This window comes from Ylistrum balloti, unplaced genomic scaffold (genome assembly GCF_031769215.1).
Source record: "Ylistrum balloti isolate Yb309-2 unplaced genomic scaffold, AGI_CSIRO_Ybal_v1 Utg370450, whole genome shotgun sequence".
In the NCBI taxonomy this organism is placed as follows: domain Eukaryota; kingdom Metazoa; phylum Mollusca; class Bivalvia; order Pectinida; family Pectinidae; genus Ylistrum; species Ylistrum balloti.
Genome location: NW_026782299.1, coordinates 413,227 through 429,164, shown reverse-complemented (window position 1 = coordinate 429,164; position 15,938 = coordinate 413,227). Strand labels below are relative to the sequence as shown.

At 37.3% G+C, this 15,938-nt stretch overlaps 1 protein-coding gene across 1 annotated transcript in view; it reads right to left on the bottom strand.

Moving 5' to 3' along the window:
* LOC132554927 (extracellular matrix organizing protein FRAS1-like) overlaps nucleotides 1-15,938 on the bottom strand; it is an 88,156-nt gene that overhangs the window by 3,220 nt on the left and 68,998 nt on the right. The window contains exons 48-62 of the mRNA XM_060219256.1: nucleotides 14,402-14,570; nucleotides 14,099-14,179; nucleotides 13,357-13,526; nucleotides 12,836-12,959; nucleotides 11,447-11,658; nucleotides 10,003-10,150; nucleotides 9,485-9,690; nucleotides 7,679-7,835; nucleotides 6,513-6,713; nucleotides 5,424-5,611; nucleotides 4,823-4,906; nucleotides 2,513-3,295; nucleotides 2,098-2,356; nucleotides 539-699; nucleotides 53-162 (exon numbers count right to left, since the gene is read on the bottom strand). Coding sequence (XP_060075239.1) covers nucleotides 53-162; nucleotides 539-699; nucleotides 2,098-2,356; nucleotides 2,513-3,295; nucleotides 4,823-4,906; nucleotides 5,424-5,611; nucleotides 6,513-6,713; nucleotides 7,679-7,835; nucleotides 9,485-9,690; nucleotides 10,003-10,150; nucleotides 11,447-11,658; nucleotides 12,836-12,959; nucleotides 13,357-13,526; nucleotides 14,099-14,179; nucleotides 14,402-14,570 — 3,053 coding nt within the window. The remainder of the gene's footprint in view (nucleotides 1-52; nucleotides 163-538; nucleotides 700-2,097; nucleotides 2,357-2,512; nucleotides 3,296-4,822; nucleotides 4,907-5,423; nucleotides 5,612-6,512; nucleotides 6,714-7,678; nucleotides 7,836-9,484; nucleotides 9,691-10,002; nucleotides 10,151-11,446; nucleotides 11,659-12,835; nucleotides 12,960-13,356; nucleotides 13,527-14,098; nucleotides 14,180-14,401; nucleotides 14,571-15,938) is intronic.

The following is a 15,938-nucleotide window of genomic DNA, read 5'->3' as shown; positions in this document are numbered from 1 at the left end:
GTAAAGGTTCCTGCCCCCCAGTAAACACCTAGATGTGGTGGTGAGGACTTACCTCTGTGGCTGATGACCAGTACATGGTAAAGGTTCCTGGCCTCCAGTAAACACCTGGGTAGATGACACTGTACATGGAATCAGTTCAATGATGTACTGCCCTGTATAGTCCTGTTAACAAACAGATTTTCTACATGGTTAACACTGGGAAAACATGAATCTAGCAGTAACAAGTAATACTGAAAGATGATCCTCTACATAACAATACAAAACAATGGTTTTACACGGTTCAGATAACAATACCAAATGGTTTCACACGGTTCAGGTAACAATACCAAATGGTTTTACACGGTTCAGGTAACAATACCAAATGGTTTTACACGGTTCAGGTAACAATACCAAATGGTTTTACACGGTTCAGGTAACAATACCAAATGGTTTTACACGGTTCAGGTAACAATACCAAATGATTTTACACGGTTCAGGTAACAATACCAAATGATTTTACATGGTTCAGATAACAATTTCATCAACATCTCTTACTTACCTTCAGATTGAATTGACTTGTAGCCCGCCACAGTTGATGAGGACTGTCGAAGGTCTGCTGACCCCACATCAATGTCAGGTCAAAGGTTATATCCATACCCTCCGGTGGAAGTATTCGACTCTCTATACCAGGCAGGGTGTGATGTTTAAGTACATACATCCCTGTAAGGAAATTTAAGTGTGTTACATTAAAACCCAGCAAATTGATGTAAAAGCAATCTGCTGACAAGAGTATCAGTGAAACTGATGAAAGGTCCCTGAAAACAACTGAAAATAAAAAATCATCAAAGGGAACCACAAGGTTGGCTCTGCCTTTTATTAAAACAAAATAAGAGGCAAACTTGGCCTGTATCTCTCACTTGGTATTTATACATATGTCGTTGACATTCAAAGTGGATCTATATCAAATCTACTCAAACAAACATCAAAATTATCCTGCAAGGTGAACAATCATTAATAAGGTGAATGTAAGGTAGATTCTGTTGTAAAAAATTTATGAGCAGGTAAAATCATTTCAGTGTTTGACTACTGTGATCTTTGATTATGGGTCAAGTTCATTACCTTTGAGTAATATTTGTCAGGTTTATCTAGGGAACTTGCCTGCCAAACATCATGATTCTGGGTCTTTCAGTTAAGCAGCGGAAGTCATATCAGAATTTTAACAAACCTAACCACTGTGACCTTGAATATTGGTCAAAGTGATTTCTTTTCACAAACGTACTTGGGTTTCAACCTGGGAACCTACCAGCCAAGTATCATGGCTCTTATTCTTTTAATGATTGAGAAGAAGCTGTTTAAAGGAAGAAGTTGACATCTATGGGATCATGATGATGGACCTGTCACCATGATACAAGTACATGTGGCCCTTTAGGCCAGGTGAGCTAAAAACATGTTAGAGGTAACAAACCTACAGGGAGACAACATGAACAATTCATAATATGAACAAAAGTAACCTTTTAATTAATAATTCTTGAAACACCTTGTTTTCTTTCCTAAAATAATCACCTCAAATTAATTTGCCAGCAGCAGAATATAATACAAAGTAACTGTATTGTAATAAAAAAAAACAGATTTGTAAATCATTTTCATTGCTTCAAAGTTTCGAAATTTGCCGTAGGTAGGTATGTATGTTTCAAATGCCATTACACATCATTCAACTAATAGTCTGGTTCCTTTAGAAAGTAGCGTTTTATTTTACATCTATTTCTAAAATTATTAGATTACTTTATAGGATGTGAAATTGATTTTTAGACATGTTCCAATTGTTGCCACAGTATTAATGAAAATGGAACAATGTGAGGTTAAACCATGATCAAACAATGTTCTATGTAATGATGTAAGAGAATGTATCGCCTTTGATAGCAAACACATTAGTGTCAATAGATTATATACTGATACACGTCCAAAAAACATATTCACAATACCTTATATAGCAAAATAATATCACTAGATTATGTTGAAACACTACTTAATCCATAATTATATCAGAGTGGTATCTATAACCCTATATCATGACAAAACATCCTTGCCATGACCTTCAGTATTGTCACCAATCCCTACCTCTGAACTTGGCATGTGTCTTGAGATCAATAACAAGTTTGCCATCGCGTCCAACTAGGACCTTGAGAACTTGTAGGTCCCCGCCTGTGGTTCCCTCTCCTTCCATTCCTGCCTGCCACAGGATGTTGTCATAGTAGAATGAGAAGGACATGTCTGTATGGTGCTGAAGTGAGCCCCATCCCACAGGTGCAGTGGCATAAACATAGTACACATACAGGGGTACTGATACTGTCAGGTACGTCTGGCCTACTCCCTTTACCTGAGAAGTAGAAATACAAGTTATCAAAGACTGGTCCACTGCCTTCATCTGGGGAGTAGACACATAAGTTATCAAAAATATATAATCAAAAGTTTATGCCTAGTTACAATGTTATAGCAGAGTAACATGAAATTACAATTTTCATTTTTGACTTACCTGGAAGTCAGAGACGACTTTACCACCACAAATATCCACGAGATCAGTCATATGATACCAGGCACTGAACGACCATACACAGGACTTTAGGTTTAGGTGTTTATACAGACTAATGGTGCGGTTTTCTCTCAGCTGGGGGTCAAACTGGTATGGAAAATTATATACTGGTGGAAAAGCCTGCGGATTGTCAAGGAATGCCGAGTCTATGATGCCTTGTCGTTCTTCTGGTGTGATGAGGTTTGAACACAGGTGTTGCTGTCTGTAGACTGGCTCGGCCAGCAGGTAACGTAGGTTGTGGAGCGGAAAGGTGGAGATGAGAGGGAGGTGACCATCCTGATGTGGAATTTGGATGGAGATGTGGATAGTGTTGGGATGGTTGGGATCATCAGGACCAACATAGTCAAGATTGGCCAAGAAAGACTGTGCACCATAACTGCTGTGAGGGGTACCATGAAACACCGGAGCCTTACATATGCCTTCCTCATGACTGATAGTTACCTCTTCACTCTTAGACGATATTCCTGGATTTCCGTTGGCATGTCGTGGCTGTGCAATACACCGCACTCTGAACATGGGTCGGAAGTAAATACTGTCTAGTACAATCTTATTTACACTAGTAAAGAGTGTGGCATCGGTTACCCTGACAAATGGCGGTTTGGATCCAACCTGGTCATTAGCGGGCATAGCCACCTCCCAAGTATACACAATGGCTGACTGATTAATGTTGGATTCCTCACACAGTGTGTGTGTGATAGTGTATGTGGGATAGTGGACATCACAAGCCTGTAACATAGACAGTAACCAATAGACACACAGGGTAACAAATCTCAATTACAAAAGATAGACACAGGGTAACAAATCTCAGTTACAAAAGATAGACACAGGGTAACAAATCTCAATTACAAAAGATAGACACAGGGTAACAAATCTCAATTACAAAAGATAGACACAGGGTAACAAATCTCAATTACAAAAGATAGACACAGGGTAACAAATCTCAGTTACAAAAGATAGACACAGGGTAACAAATCTCAATTACAAAAGATAGACACAGGGTAACAAATCTCAATTACAAAAGATAGACACAGGGTAACAAATCTCAGTTACAAAAGATAGACACAGGGTAACAAATCTCAGTTACAAAAGATAGACACAGGGTAACAAATCTCAATTACAAAAGATAGACACAGGGTAACAAATCTCAATTACAAAAGATAGACACAGGGTAACAAATCTCAATTACAAAAGATAGACACAGGGTAACAAATCTCAATTACAAAAGATAGACACAGGGTAACAAATCTCAATTACAAAAGATAGACACAGGGTAACAAATCTCAATTACAAAAGATAGACACACAGGGTAACAAATCTCAGTTACAAAAGATAGACACAGGGTAACAAATCTCAATTACAAAAGATAGACACAGGGTAACAAATCTCAGTTACAAAAGATAGACACACAGGGTAACAAATCTCAATTACAAAAGATAGACACAGGGTAACAAATCTCAATTACAAAAGATAGACACAGGGTAACAAATCTCAATTACAAAAGATAGACACAGGGTAACAAATCTCAGTTACAAAAGATAGATACAGGGTAACAAATCTCAATTACAAAAGATAGACACAGGGTAACAAATCTCAGTTACAAAAGATAGATACAGGGTAACAAATCTCAATTACAAAAGATAGACACAGGGTAACAAATCTCAATTACAAAAGATAGACAAGGGTAACAAATCTCATACAAAAGATAGACAGGGTAACAAATCTCAATTACAAAAGATAGACACAGTAACAAATCTCAATTACAAAAGATAGACACAGGGTAACAAATCTCAATTACAAAAGATAGACACAGGGTAACAAATCTCAATTACAAAAGATAGACACAGGGTAACAAATCTCAATTACAAAAGATAGATACAGGGTAACAAATCTCAATTACAAAAGATAGACACAGGGTAACAAATCAATTACAAAAGATAGACACAGGGTAACATCTCAGTTACAAAAGATAGACACAGGGTAACAAATCTCAATTACAAAAGATAGACACAGGGTAACAAATCTCAATTACAAAAGATAGACACAGGGTAACAAATCTCAATTACAAAAGATAGACACAGGGTAACAAATCTCAATTACAAAAGATAGACACAGGGTAACACATCACAGTACCCAAAAACAGACAAAAGGTAATACATCGTAGTTACCAAAAATACACACATGGTAACACTTGTCAGTTACCAAATATAGTCATAGGGTAACACATCATTGTGATTACATTTGCAAGTTACTTACTGATACACATATGAGTGGGTATCCAGGTGACGGATTCTTCTTACTTCCTGTCTCTACATCATCATAATGTAACAGAGACACCACCTGTGTATATAAAAGAGAAGGTGTGAGTAGGGACACTTATTGTACGGATAAAGATTGTGTGATAAGAATCATCATTTGTACAGATAAAGATTGTGTGATACAGGACACTGACTGTATAGATTTAAGTGTGTGATAAATCAAGTATGGTAAAGGACATCACGTGTATAGATAAATCAAGTGTGATACAGGACACTACCTGTACAGATTTAGGTGTGTGATAAATCAAGTGTAATACAGGACATTACCTATACAGAAAAATATGATAAGGGACTCTACCTTTACTGATTAATATGATAAGGGACCTGTATGAATAAAGGAAAAGATATGATAAGGGACTCTACCTTCACTGATTAATATGATAAGGGACCTGTATGAATAAAGGAAAAGATATGATAAGGGACTCTAGAATTCCTTACCACATTTTATTGTGGGCCTATTACAGGGTAATTATAGTAAATTCCATGTCTATGACAAAGAACATTTGTGAAGATATATATTCATGTGTTCCTGTGCTTACCACTGGAGGAGCAGGAAGGACCAGACTTCCAGACACCTCATCGTCTAGAATGGTTATCGTGGTGATGGATACCAACCCCAGCTCAGCTCCTGTTGGATTCTCTGGCCCCAGGACCACTGTAAAGGATTCGTGCCACTCAATAGCACTGTTGTACAGGACATCCACTGGGAAGTCTACAGCTGCCATGTCTGTAGTGATAACAACGATAGTAAACTTACAGGTGTGTAGTGATAACAAGTGTTAGTAAGCTTACAGGTGTGTAGTGATAACAAGGGTTAGTAAACTTACAGGTGTGTAGTGATTACAAGGGTTAGTAAACTTACAGGTGTGTAGTGATAACAAGGGTTAGTAAACTTACAGGTGTGTAGTGATAACAAGGGTTAGTAAACTTACAGGTGTGTAGTGATAACAAGGGTTAGTAAACTTACAGGTGTGTAGTGATAACAAGGGTTAGTAAACTTACAGGTCTGTAGTGATAACAAGGGTTAGTAAACTTACAGCTCTGTAGTGATAACAAGGGTTAGTAAACTTACAGGTCTGTAGTGATAACAACTATAGTAAACATACAGGTGTGTAGTGATAACAAGGGTTAGTAAACTTACAGGTCTGAAGTGATAACAACGATAGTAAACTTACAGGTCTGTAGTGATAACAACGGTTAGTAAACTTACAGGTGTGTAGTGATAACAAGGGTTAGTAAACTTACAGGTCTGTAGTGATAACAAGGGTTAGTTAACATACAGGTCTGTAGTGATAACAACGATAGTAAACTTACAGGTGTGTAGTGATAACAAGGGTTAGTAAACATACAGGTGTGTAGTGATAACAAGGGTTAGTAAACTTACAGGTGTGTAGTGATAACAAGGGTTAGTAAACTTACAGGTGTGTAGTGATAACAAGGGTTAGTAAACTTACAGGTGTGTAGTGATAACAAGGGTTAGTAAACTTTCAGGTGTGTAGTGATAACAAGGGTTAGTAAACTTACAGGTCTTTAGTGATAACAATAACTTTTTAGTATCTTTCGACATGCAACAAATTAATATTCCTTAACACATATTCTAAATGTTGAATATTACAAACTGTACTCACTTGGTTCGAATGTGACAATCTGACTTCTTGGACTATAATCAACACCAGACAGTGCTGACCCATCTCTAGTACTACAGCGTACACTGGACACACGTGACAGATCACCAGTCCGGGAGATTCTGATGACCACTGTTGATGTTTTCTCCTGGGCACCAGGCTCATGCACACTATAGGCAGGCTGTTCAAATCCCAGGGTAGGTACTGTAAAAAGAACAGGTAGTCCTATGAACCTATTGATCGAGTTAAGTAGATATTATTGAAATAGGAGAAGATAGAAATACCACTTGTTGGTGGTGGTGATTGAAAGATCTCTGTGAGATTAGTTTCTGTATCATTAAGAATTTTTTCTTTCTAATATTCTAGTTTATGTAAATGTTTTACTAGTAGATGTTGAGATATCCATGTTTTATAAGTATATGTTGAGATATCCATGTTTTATAAGTATATGTTGAGATATCCATGTTTTACTAGTAGATGTTGAGATATCCATGTTTTATAAGTATATGTTGAGATATCCATGTTTTATAAGTATATGTTGAGATATCCATGTTTTATAAGTATATGTTGAGATATCCATGTTTTATAAGTATATGTTGAGATATCCATGTTTTATAAGTATATGTTGAGATATCCATGTTACATAAGTATATGTTGAGATATCCATGTTTTATAAGTATATGTTGAGATATCCATGTTATATAAGTATATGTTGAGATATCCATGTTTTATAAGTATATGTTGAGATATCCATGTTTTATAAGTATATGTTGAGATATCCATGTTTTATAAGTATATGTTGAGATATCCATGTTTTATAAGTATATGTTGAGATATCCATGTTTTATAAGTATAAGTTGAGATATCCATGTTTTATAAGTATATGTTGAGATATCCATGTTTTATAAGTATATGTTGAGATATCCATGTTTTATAAGTATATGTTGAGATATCCATGTTTTACTAGTAGATGTTGAGATATCCATGTTTTACTAGTAGATGTTGAGATATCCATGTTTTACTAGTAGATGTTGAGATATCCATGTTTTACTAGTAGATGTTGAGATATCCATGTTTTACTAGTAGATGTTGAGATATCTATATTATTTGAATAGATGTTCAGATATTAGTGTTATTTCAACAGACTTTGGACCTTTTTGTAGACCTACCATCTTCCTGATTTGTGAGAGTGATCACTGTCCTGTCTAAGTCTCCTACACGAGCCTCACACATCTCTGTACCTTCTGGCTCTCCCAGGTGTAGACGAAAGTTTTCTGTGGGCTCATAGCTAGCGTCATCAACAATAACAACAACACAGCTCTGCATCTGTAACGGCAATATAGGTAAACCATTATAGTTATACATGTACCTACATGAATGTATGGTAATATATAGTTATACCAATATGGCTATATATGGTAATATATAATTATAACTATAGGTAAACCATTATAGTTATACATGTACCTACATGAATGTATGGTAATATATAGTTATACCAATATGGCTATATATGGTAATATATAATTATAACGACATGGACATATATGGTAATATATAGTTATAACAACATGGACATATATGGTAATATATAGTTATTATGCCATGGACATATATGGTAATATATAATGATAACGACATGGACATATATGGTAATATATAGTTATAACAACATAGCCATATATGGTAATATATAGTTATAACAACATGGACATATATGGTAATATATAGTTATTACGATATGGACATATATGGTAATATATAATGATAACGACATGGACATATATGGTTATGACTACTTAGATATATGGAAGCAGAGATATTTCACTTGGTAGAGCATTGGCCTACATAATATCAGGTGAAGATCTGAGGCATGTGGTTCGACACTCCCTACCTGTGACAGCTAATTTAGTGTTTCTCAGGATTATCTTAGTTCATTTTTCCTTTATGCCCTATTAACAGCCAGGGTCAGTGAAGGATGTGCCAGGTTTTGGCGGTGGAAGAGAGCATATGTAGGTACCTGTGGCCAGTACCTGGCTACCATCTGACACAGGCCACATCCAGCGACCCAGCGGTGGAGGACTAGTGATAAAGCGGTCGGACACCTTAACCACATGGCCACCGCTAAACACTGAGAAGAAGACTGGTCTGTGCTGATGTGGTTGTGTTCTTGGGCAGGACACTCTACCTTTATTATTCTGGATGATGGGCCTCTCATATAATGTTCAGTGGGGAAGCCTTTAGCTAATATAAGGAGACCTTGCCCAAAAGATTTTGTTTAACCTTGACTGTTCAAAGGCAACAAAACAAGGAAACAAATATATGGTTATTGTAATCATGATCTGCTTGAAACACAAGCAATTGGGTTATATTTTTCAAATGTTGTCCCACATTTAAGTGTAACCCTGTTAAATTCTGGCTGCAATATACTGCGCAGTTAGAGGGAACTACTCTTTGGCTTGAACATCAGATGAGTTTGAATCTAATTGGAGGCATTGAAATAAACAAATGACCCCTGTTGCATTTGTTGTGTTAATTTCACAAGCATCCCTGTAACCCCTGGAAACTCAAGGACAAGCTCTTTCCTCAAGGAGGAGTATGTAGCTATGGTAAATGTACTAGCCACCATTCACCCCTTGTCAAGGGCGTTGCCATTTAGCTTGATTGGTTGAGCATAAGAATAGTAAGACAGGGGTCCTGGGTTCACATCCTAATGGAGACATTGAAATAAATAACGATCACTAATTTAAAAGAAAAGTATCCTTTGTTATGTAACTTTTAATTTTCTTGCAGTTTTGAACTAGTTTCCCAATAAAAATTTCTATAAAAAAGTAAAAATCCTGTGTTGTGTGATAATAAAGAATTTACCTGTCCTTGAAAGGTTTGTCTATTGTTATGTAGTTATGACAAACCAGGGAGTACTGATTACCTGACAAGCAATACCAGTGGAGTATAATAGTACATTGTGTACGTACTTGTTCTCCAGGTAAGAAGTATAGGCGGGATTCCTCCCTGAATGCTCGTTCTACGTAATCCTCCGACACCAGGGCTGTGTTCTGTCGTGTGTAACAGATAACAGAGGACTCGAAGCTGAGGTCACCTGATCTCACTACTGGCACACTGATCTGTCCAGTAGATTCACTAACAGTCTGGTTGTCAGTAGCAAACTGCATTGTTGGCACTGAAGTTGACAAAAATTAGAATCACTGCATTGCACAGTCAAGTATAGTATTCTTTTTATCTTGATTTCTCTATGGCTTGTCAACATCTCTGAAAACACTGGCTTATTTTTACACTTTATCTGTTGAAAAAATTTATACTTCTCCAAAAATTGATCTCAACCAGATTTTCTTTCATTTTAACAAAAAGTTACCAATAATTAAAAACTGGTACGATTTATTGTGAAAACATATCTCCATGAAATTATTCCGGTGTCTAGGAACGTTTGTCTCAACAGACTGGCTGGTGATCATGTGCAGACACAGTTACTCACTGTCAAGGTGGTCATCGTGGATAACCACGGTCGCTGTGTGGGGCTCTACTAGAACACTGCCAGTAGGAGAGCTCAGAAATACAGTCAATGTCTCGTTTCCTTCTCGACGTGGATCACCCTCGTCATCCATAATAGTGAGTAAACATCGCTGTAATAGTGAAAGGTAAGGCATTGGTAAGGACATGGTTAGATATGGTAAGGATGTGGTTAGATATGGTAAGGAGGTGGTTAGATATGGTAAGGATGTGGTTAGATATGGTAAGGACATGGTTAGATATGGTAAGGATGTGGTTAGATATGGTAAGGACATGGTTAGATATAGTAAGGAGGTGGTCAGATATGGTAAGGACATGGTTAGATATGGTAAGGACGTGGTTAGATATGGTAAGGACGTGGTTAGATATGGTAAGGATGTGGTTAGATATGGTAAGGAGGTGGTCAGATATGGTAAGGAGGTGGTCAGATATGGTAAGGAGGTGGTCAGATATGGTAAGGAGGTGGTCAGATATGGTAAGGATGTGGTTAGATATGGTAAGGATGTGGTTAGATATGGTAAGGAGGTGGTCAGATATGGTAAGGACATGGTTAGATATGGTAAGGAGGTGGTAGGAATGTGGTTAGATATAGAATGATGTGGCAGGAATGTGGTCAGATATGGTATGACGTGGTAAGAATGTGGTTAGATATGGTAAGGACGAGGTTAGAAATGTGGTTAGATATGGTAAGGATGTGGTCAGATATGGTTAGGAGGTGGTCAGATATGGTAAGGATGTGGTATGGATAAAGTTAGATATGGTAAGGATGTGGTTAGAAATGGTTGGATGAGATAGGGATTAGCTAGGTATAAGGGAATATTATGTTGATATGGTAAGAATGTGATTGGGCATAAGGATGTGGTAATGTGTGGTAAAAATGAGGTCAGATGTGGTAATGGTGTGGTGAGGTTGATGCTAGGATGTGGTTTGATAAGTTAGGATAAGGTAGCTTGGTGTGGTGGGGATATCCTTGACGTGGTGAGGATGGGATAAGATATTGTAAAAATGTGTTTAACTTTAGTAAGGATGTAGTAAGATATAGTTAAGAAGTGGTAAACTGTGGTAAGGATTTGGTAAATTGTGGTAAGGATTTGGTAAACTGTGGTATGGATTTGGTAAACTGTGGTAAGGATTTGGTAAATTGTGGTAAGGATTTGGTAAACTGTGGTAAGGATTTGGTAAACTGTGGTAAGGATTTGGTAAACTGTGGGAAGGATTTGGTAAACCGTGGTAAGGATTTGACTTTGCATATACAATCGGTCTAGCCTAATCATGTGTCTCACAGCCTTAATATTAGATAGTGTTATATTTACATACATCTATAATGCAATTACTTAGATTTATCCCCCTGTAGTAAGACAGATAATCCTAGAACTGTATATCCAGTAAGTTTAACACCTATATAGTACCTCAGAGGTCTGTCCTGGTCCAAATGTTATCTGAGTGGAGCTGGGGATGTAGTCCTGTCCTGGGGTCGCTGAGGGTATGTCTGACAGGCGTGTGGCACACCACACTACTGTATCGTGGGCCAGGTCAGCACCAGTACGCAACACATCAATCTCGACATTACCAGCATCTTCATCAAAATGGAATCTTGGCAAAGCCAGATGCACAATGGACACTGTCAAATATCAAGTGAAATAACATACATATAATCATTAAAGTTTATTTCAAGCATTTCAAATTCAGCTACTTTCATGGTAGTATCGTCAAATTAAGATTAACTTTTACAACAAACAATGATATGAATATCCTTTGTCACTGAAATGTGTGGTAAAACCACAAGCATCTGGATCATAATAAACATGACAGAGTTTCCTGACTGCCAAATCTTTACCAGAGATCCATGATAAAGTAACCACTATGTTGACCTAAGTTTGTTGTTGTAACGGTCACACACACACACACACAAATTTCTCAGAGTAAATTAATATTATTCCTTATGTAGAAGGGATGGATTTTATGTTTGATCTTATATGTAGTTCATTTGATTATTATTATATTCTGTCAAACGGTCGTTTCGCTGTTGCGCTTGTGTGTATTTCATATGTAAATTCGTAGTGCTTGGTATTTTTCATAATTGTTTGTATTTTACAATTAGTTATCACCAAATCACATCTTATTATGTATGGAAAATCATTGTGATTGCCAATGATTTGTGAATCATTTCTGTGATTTTATAGTAATGTTTTGGTGATTGTCCACATATCTGATGTTAAACATGAGTGTATGAGTGTATTGTTTATTCCTAGGTGTGAACTGTTAATGTGTAGGAGTCTTTTTAATGATCAGTTCTTAGGATTGGTTCTGCACCACTCATAGGTATGATATTGTTGAAATGTGCTAAAAGTTTAATAGAAATATAAAGTAATAATATAACATTATCTATTAGTGGCGTCAAGTGTAATTTATAAGCTTTGTATAACAATATAAGATTGGTAAGATTAGTAAGAGTTATGTCCCTTGTTTCCACTTGCGTATGTGTGTTGAAGTATTAGTGTGTAATAGTTTTCATTTATATCTGTTGCAGGGCATTAGATTGTTATAATGTTAGGATCAAGTCAATAAAGCCTGGTTCCTGATCATAAACACATAAACTGGTTGTGTTATTTCACAGAAAACACTGTCAGTTACATCAATATTGTGTATGATGCATCATCCATAAATAAGCTGCAGCAGTTTATAAGTTGCATATCCCATTCACGAGGAAAAAAGTTATAATCCAGAAAATACTGTATCCAGACTTTTGCATTGTTTTAATGTAAATTGTTTTAATGTAAAAACAATGAAATCTTTACCATCATTAGGTCCATTAATGATGATCGTTGCTTTAGTAACTGGTCCCAGACGGCAGTTGGCTGATGGATCAGAAATTGACAACTCAAATTGTTCTGCTGGTTCAAACTCACTGTCATCAACAAGCTAGAAATTACAAAAGAACTCAATCATTTTATATAAATATGTTTAAAAAACTACCTACATGCAACTTTGCCTAGATAATATGAAGGTTCTAAGAACAGTTCCTATTAAATAAGTATGAAAGCAAAACTTATAAAGGACGAAGTACTTTTATAAAGAATACACTAGTGAGGATTAGCCTTCCACAAAGAAATGACAAAAAGATCATCGGACACTTCAGCATTTAAAAAATAAACATGGTGACCTACATTTACAGATCACGACCTAGAAACACAAGTCAGAATTTCCCGTCACAGTGACTATCAATATTTCCTAAATTAATTCTTGTTTAATGTCAGACAAGGCTTTTGGTTTCTAGTAACAGTTCCCTTGTCCCTGTAGAGTGACTAAATCATGTTACCTTGACCTCACACGATGCAGTGCTGATTCCTGGTGGAAAGACAACTCTGTTAAGGTTGGTGTTGCCGCGTGTGATATAGTCCGAGCCAGACTGCAAATGTTTCAGGCCACTTCCTCTCGCTGTCAGAGGTATAGTGAAACAGATGACAGAAACACTGGACCCTACATCACCTGTCAGACATAAGATAGAGGTATAGTGAGACAGACAACAGATACACTGGGCCCTACATCACCTGTCAGACATAAGACAGAGGTATAGTGAGACAGACAACAGATACACTGGGCTCTCCATCACCTGTCAGACATAAGACAGAGGTATAGTGAGACAGACAACAGATATGCTGGACACTAGATCACCTGTCAGACATAAGACAGAGGTACAGTGAGACAGACAACAGATACACTGGGCCCTACATCACCTGTCAGACATAAGACAGAGGTAAAGTGAAACAGATGACAGATACACTGGGCCCTACATCACCTGTCAGACATAAGACAGAGGTATAGTGAGACAGATGGCAGATACACTGGACCCTACATCACCTGTCAGACATAAGACAGAGGTACAGTGAGACAGATGACAGATACACTTGACCCTACATCACCTGTCAGACATAAGACAGAGGTACAGTGAGACAGACAACAGATACACTGGGCCCTACATCACCTGTCAGACATAAGACAGAGGTACAGTGAGACAGACAACAGATACACTGGGCACTACATCAATAAAACAAACTCACCTGTCCTTGTCAGTGTGGCTGAGAGGTAACCATCACTTTCATTCACATTGAAGATTGGTTGTTGGAACATTATTACTGGTTCTGTGGAAAGAAAGTTTATTTTATTTTTCAAATGAATCCTGTTTTTAAAATGATACCGTTAAATATTTGCACTCGTTACTGAATACATAAAAAACAAAAAAGTATCAATATTTCTCTCCATATCTAAAATAATTTTTTTTTTTTATTTTTTAAAAATATTTGTGTATCATTGTAAATCCTGGTCTATCCTTTAAAAGTCAAAACACTCTATTCATTACATACCGTCCTCTGTGTCATAAATGGTGACCTCTGCATGACCTTGACGAGGATTGACCAGTGAGTATACAGGATCTACCAAGTCCACATAGAACCGTTCTGGTCCCTCATAGATAGAATCATCATTGATGATAATGCTGCAAACCTTTGTCTCCTGCCACTCATCGAATTGTACCTGATGGAGAAGTGTTGGACATAGTGAGCTATAACACAAACTGTACCTGTTGTAGAAGTGTTGGACACATTGAGTTATAACACAAACTGTACCTGATGGTGAAGTGTTGGACATAGTGAGCTACAAACTGTACCTGATGGAGAAGTGTTGGACATAGTGAGCTACAAACAGTATCTGATGGAGAAGTGTTGGACATAGTGAGCTACAAACAGTATCTGGTGGAGAAGTGTTGGACACAGTGAGCTATAACACAAACTGTACCTGATGGTGAAGTGTTGGACATAGTGAGCTACAAACTGTACCTGATGGAGAAGTGTTGGACATAGTGAGCTACAAACAGTATCTGGTGGAGAAGTGTTGGACACAGTAAGCTATAATACAAACTGTACCTGTTGTAGAAGTGTTGGACACAGTGAGCTATAACACAAACTGTACCTGTTGTAGAAGTGTTGGACACAGTGAGCTATAATACAAACTGTACCTGATGGAGAAGTGTTGGACACAGTGAGCTATAACACAAACTGTACCTGTTGTAGAAGTGTTGGACACAGTGAGCTATAATACAAACTGTACGTGATGGAGAAGTGTTGGACACAGTGAGCTATAACACAAACTGTACCTGTTGTAGAAGTGTTGGACATAGTGAGCTATAACACAAACTGTACCTGTTGTAGAAGTGTTGGACATAGTGAGCTACAAACTGTACCTGATGGAGAAGTGTTGGACATAGTGAGCTACAAACAGTATCTGGTGGAGAAGTGTTGGACACAGTAAGCTATAATACAAACTGTACCTGATGGAGAAGTGTTGGACACAGTAAGCTATAATACAAACTGTACCTGATGGAGAAGTGTTGGACACAGTGAGCTATAACACAAACTGTACCTGTTGTAGAAGTGTTGGACACAGTGAGCTATAACACAAACTGTACGTGATGTAGAAGTGTTGGACACAGTAAGCTATAATACAAACTGTACCTGATGGAGAAGTGTTGGACACAGTAAGCTATAATACAAACTGTACCTGTTGTAGAAGTGTTGGACACAGTGAGCTATAATACAAACTGTACGTGATGTAGAAGTGTTGGACACAGTAAGCTATAATACAAACTGTACCTGTTGTAGAAGTGTTGGACACAGTGAGCTATAACACAAACTGTACGTGATGTAGAAGTGTTGGACACAGTAAGCTATAACACAAACTGTACCTGATGGAGAAGTGTTGGACACAGTAAGCTATAATACAAACTGTACCTGATGGAGAAGTGTTGGACACAGTGAGCTATAACACAAACTGTACCTGTTGTAGAAGTGTTGGACATAGTGAGCTATAACACAAACTGTACGTGATGTAGAAGTGTTGGACACA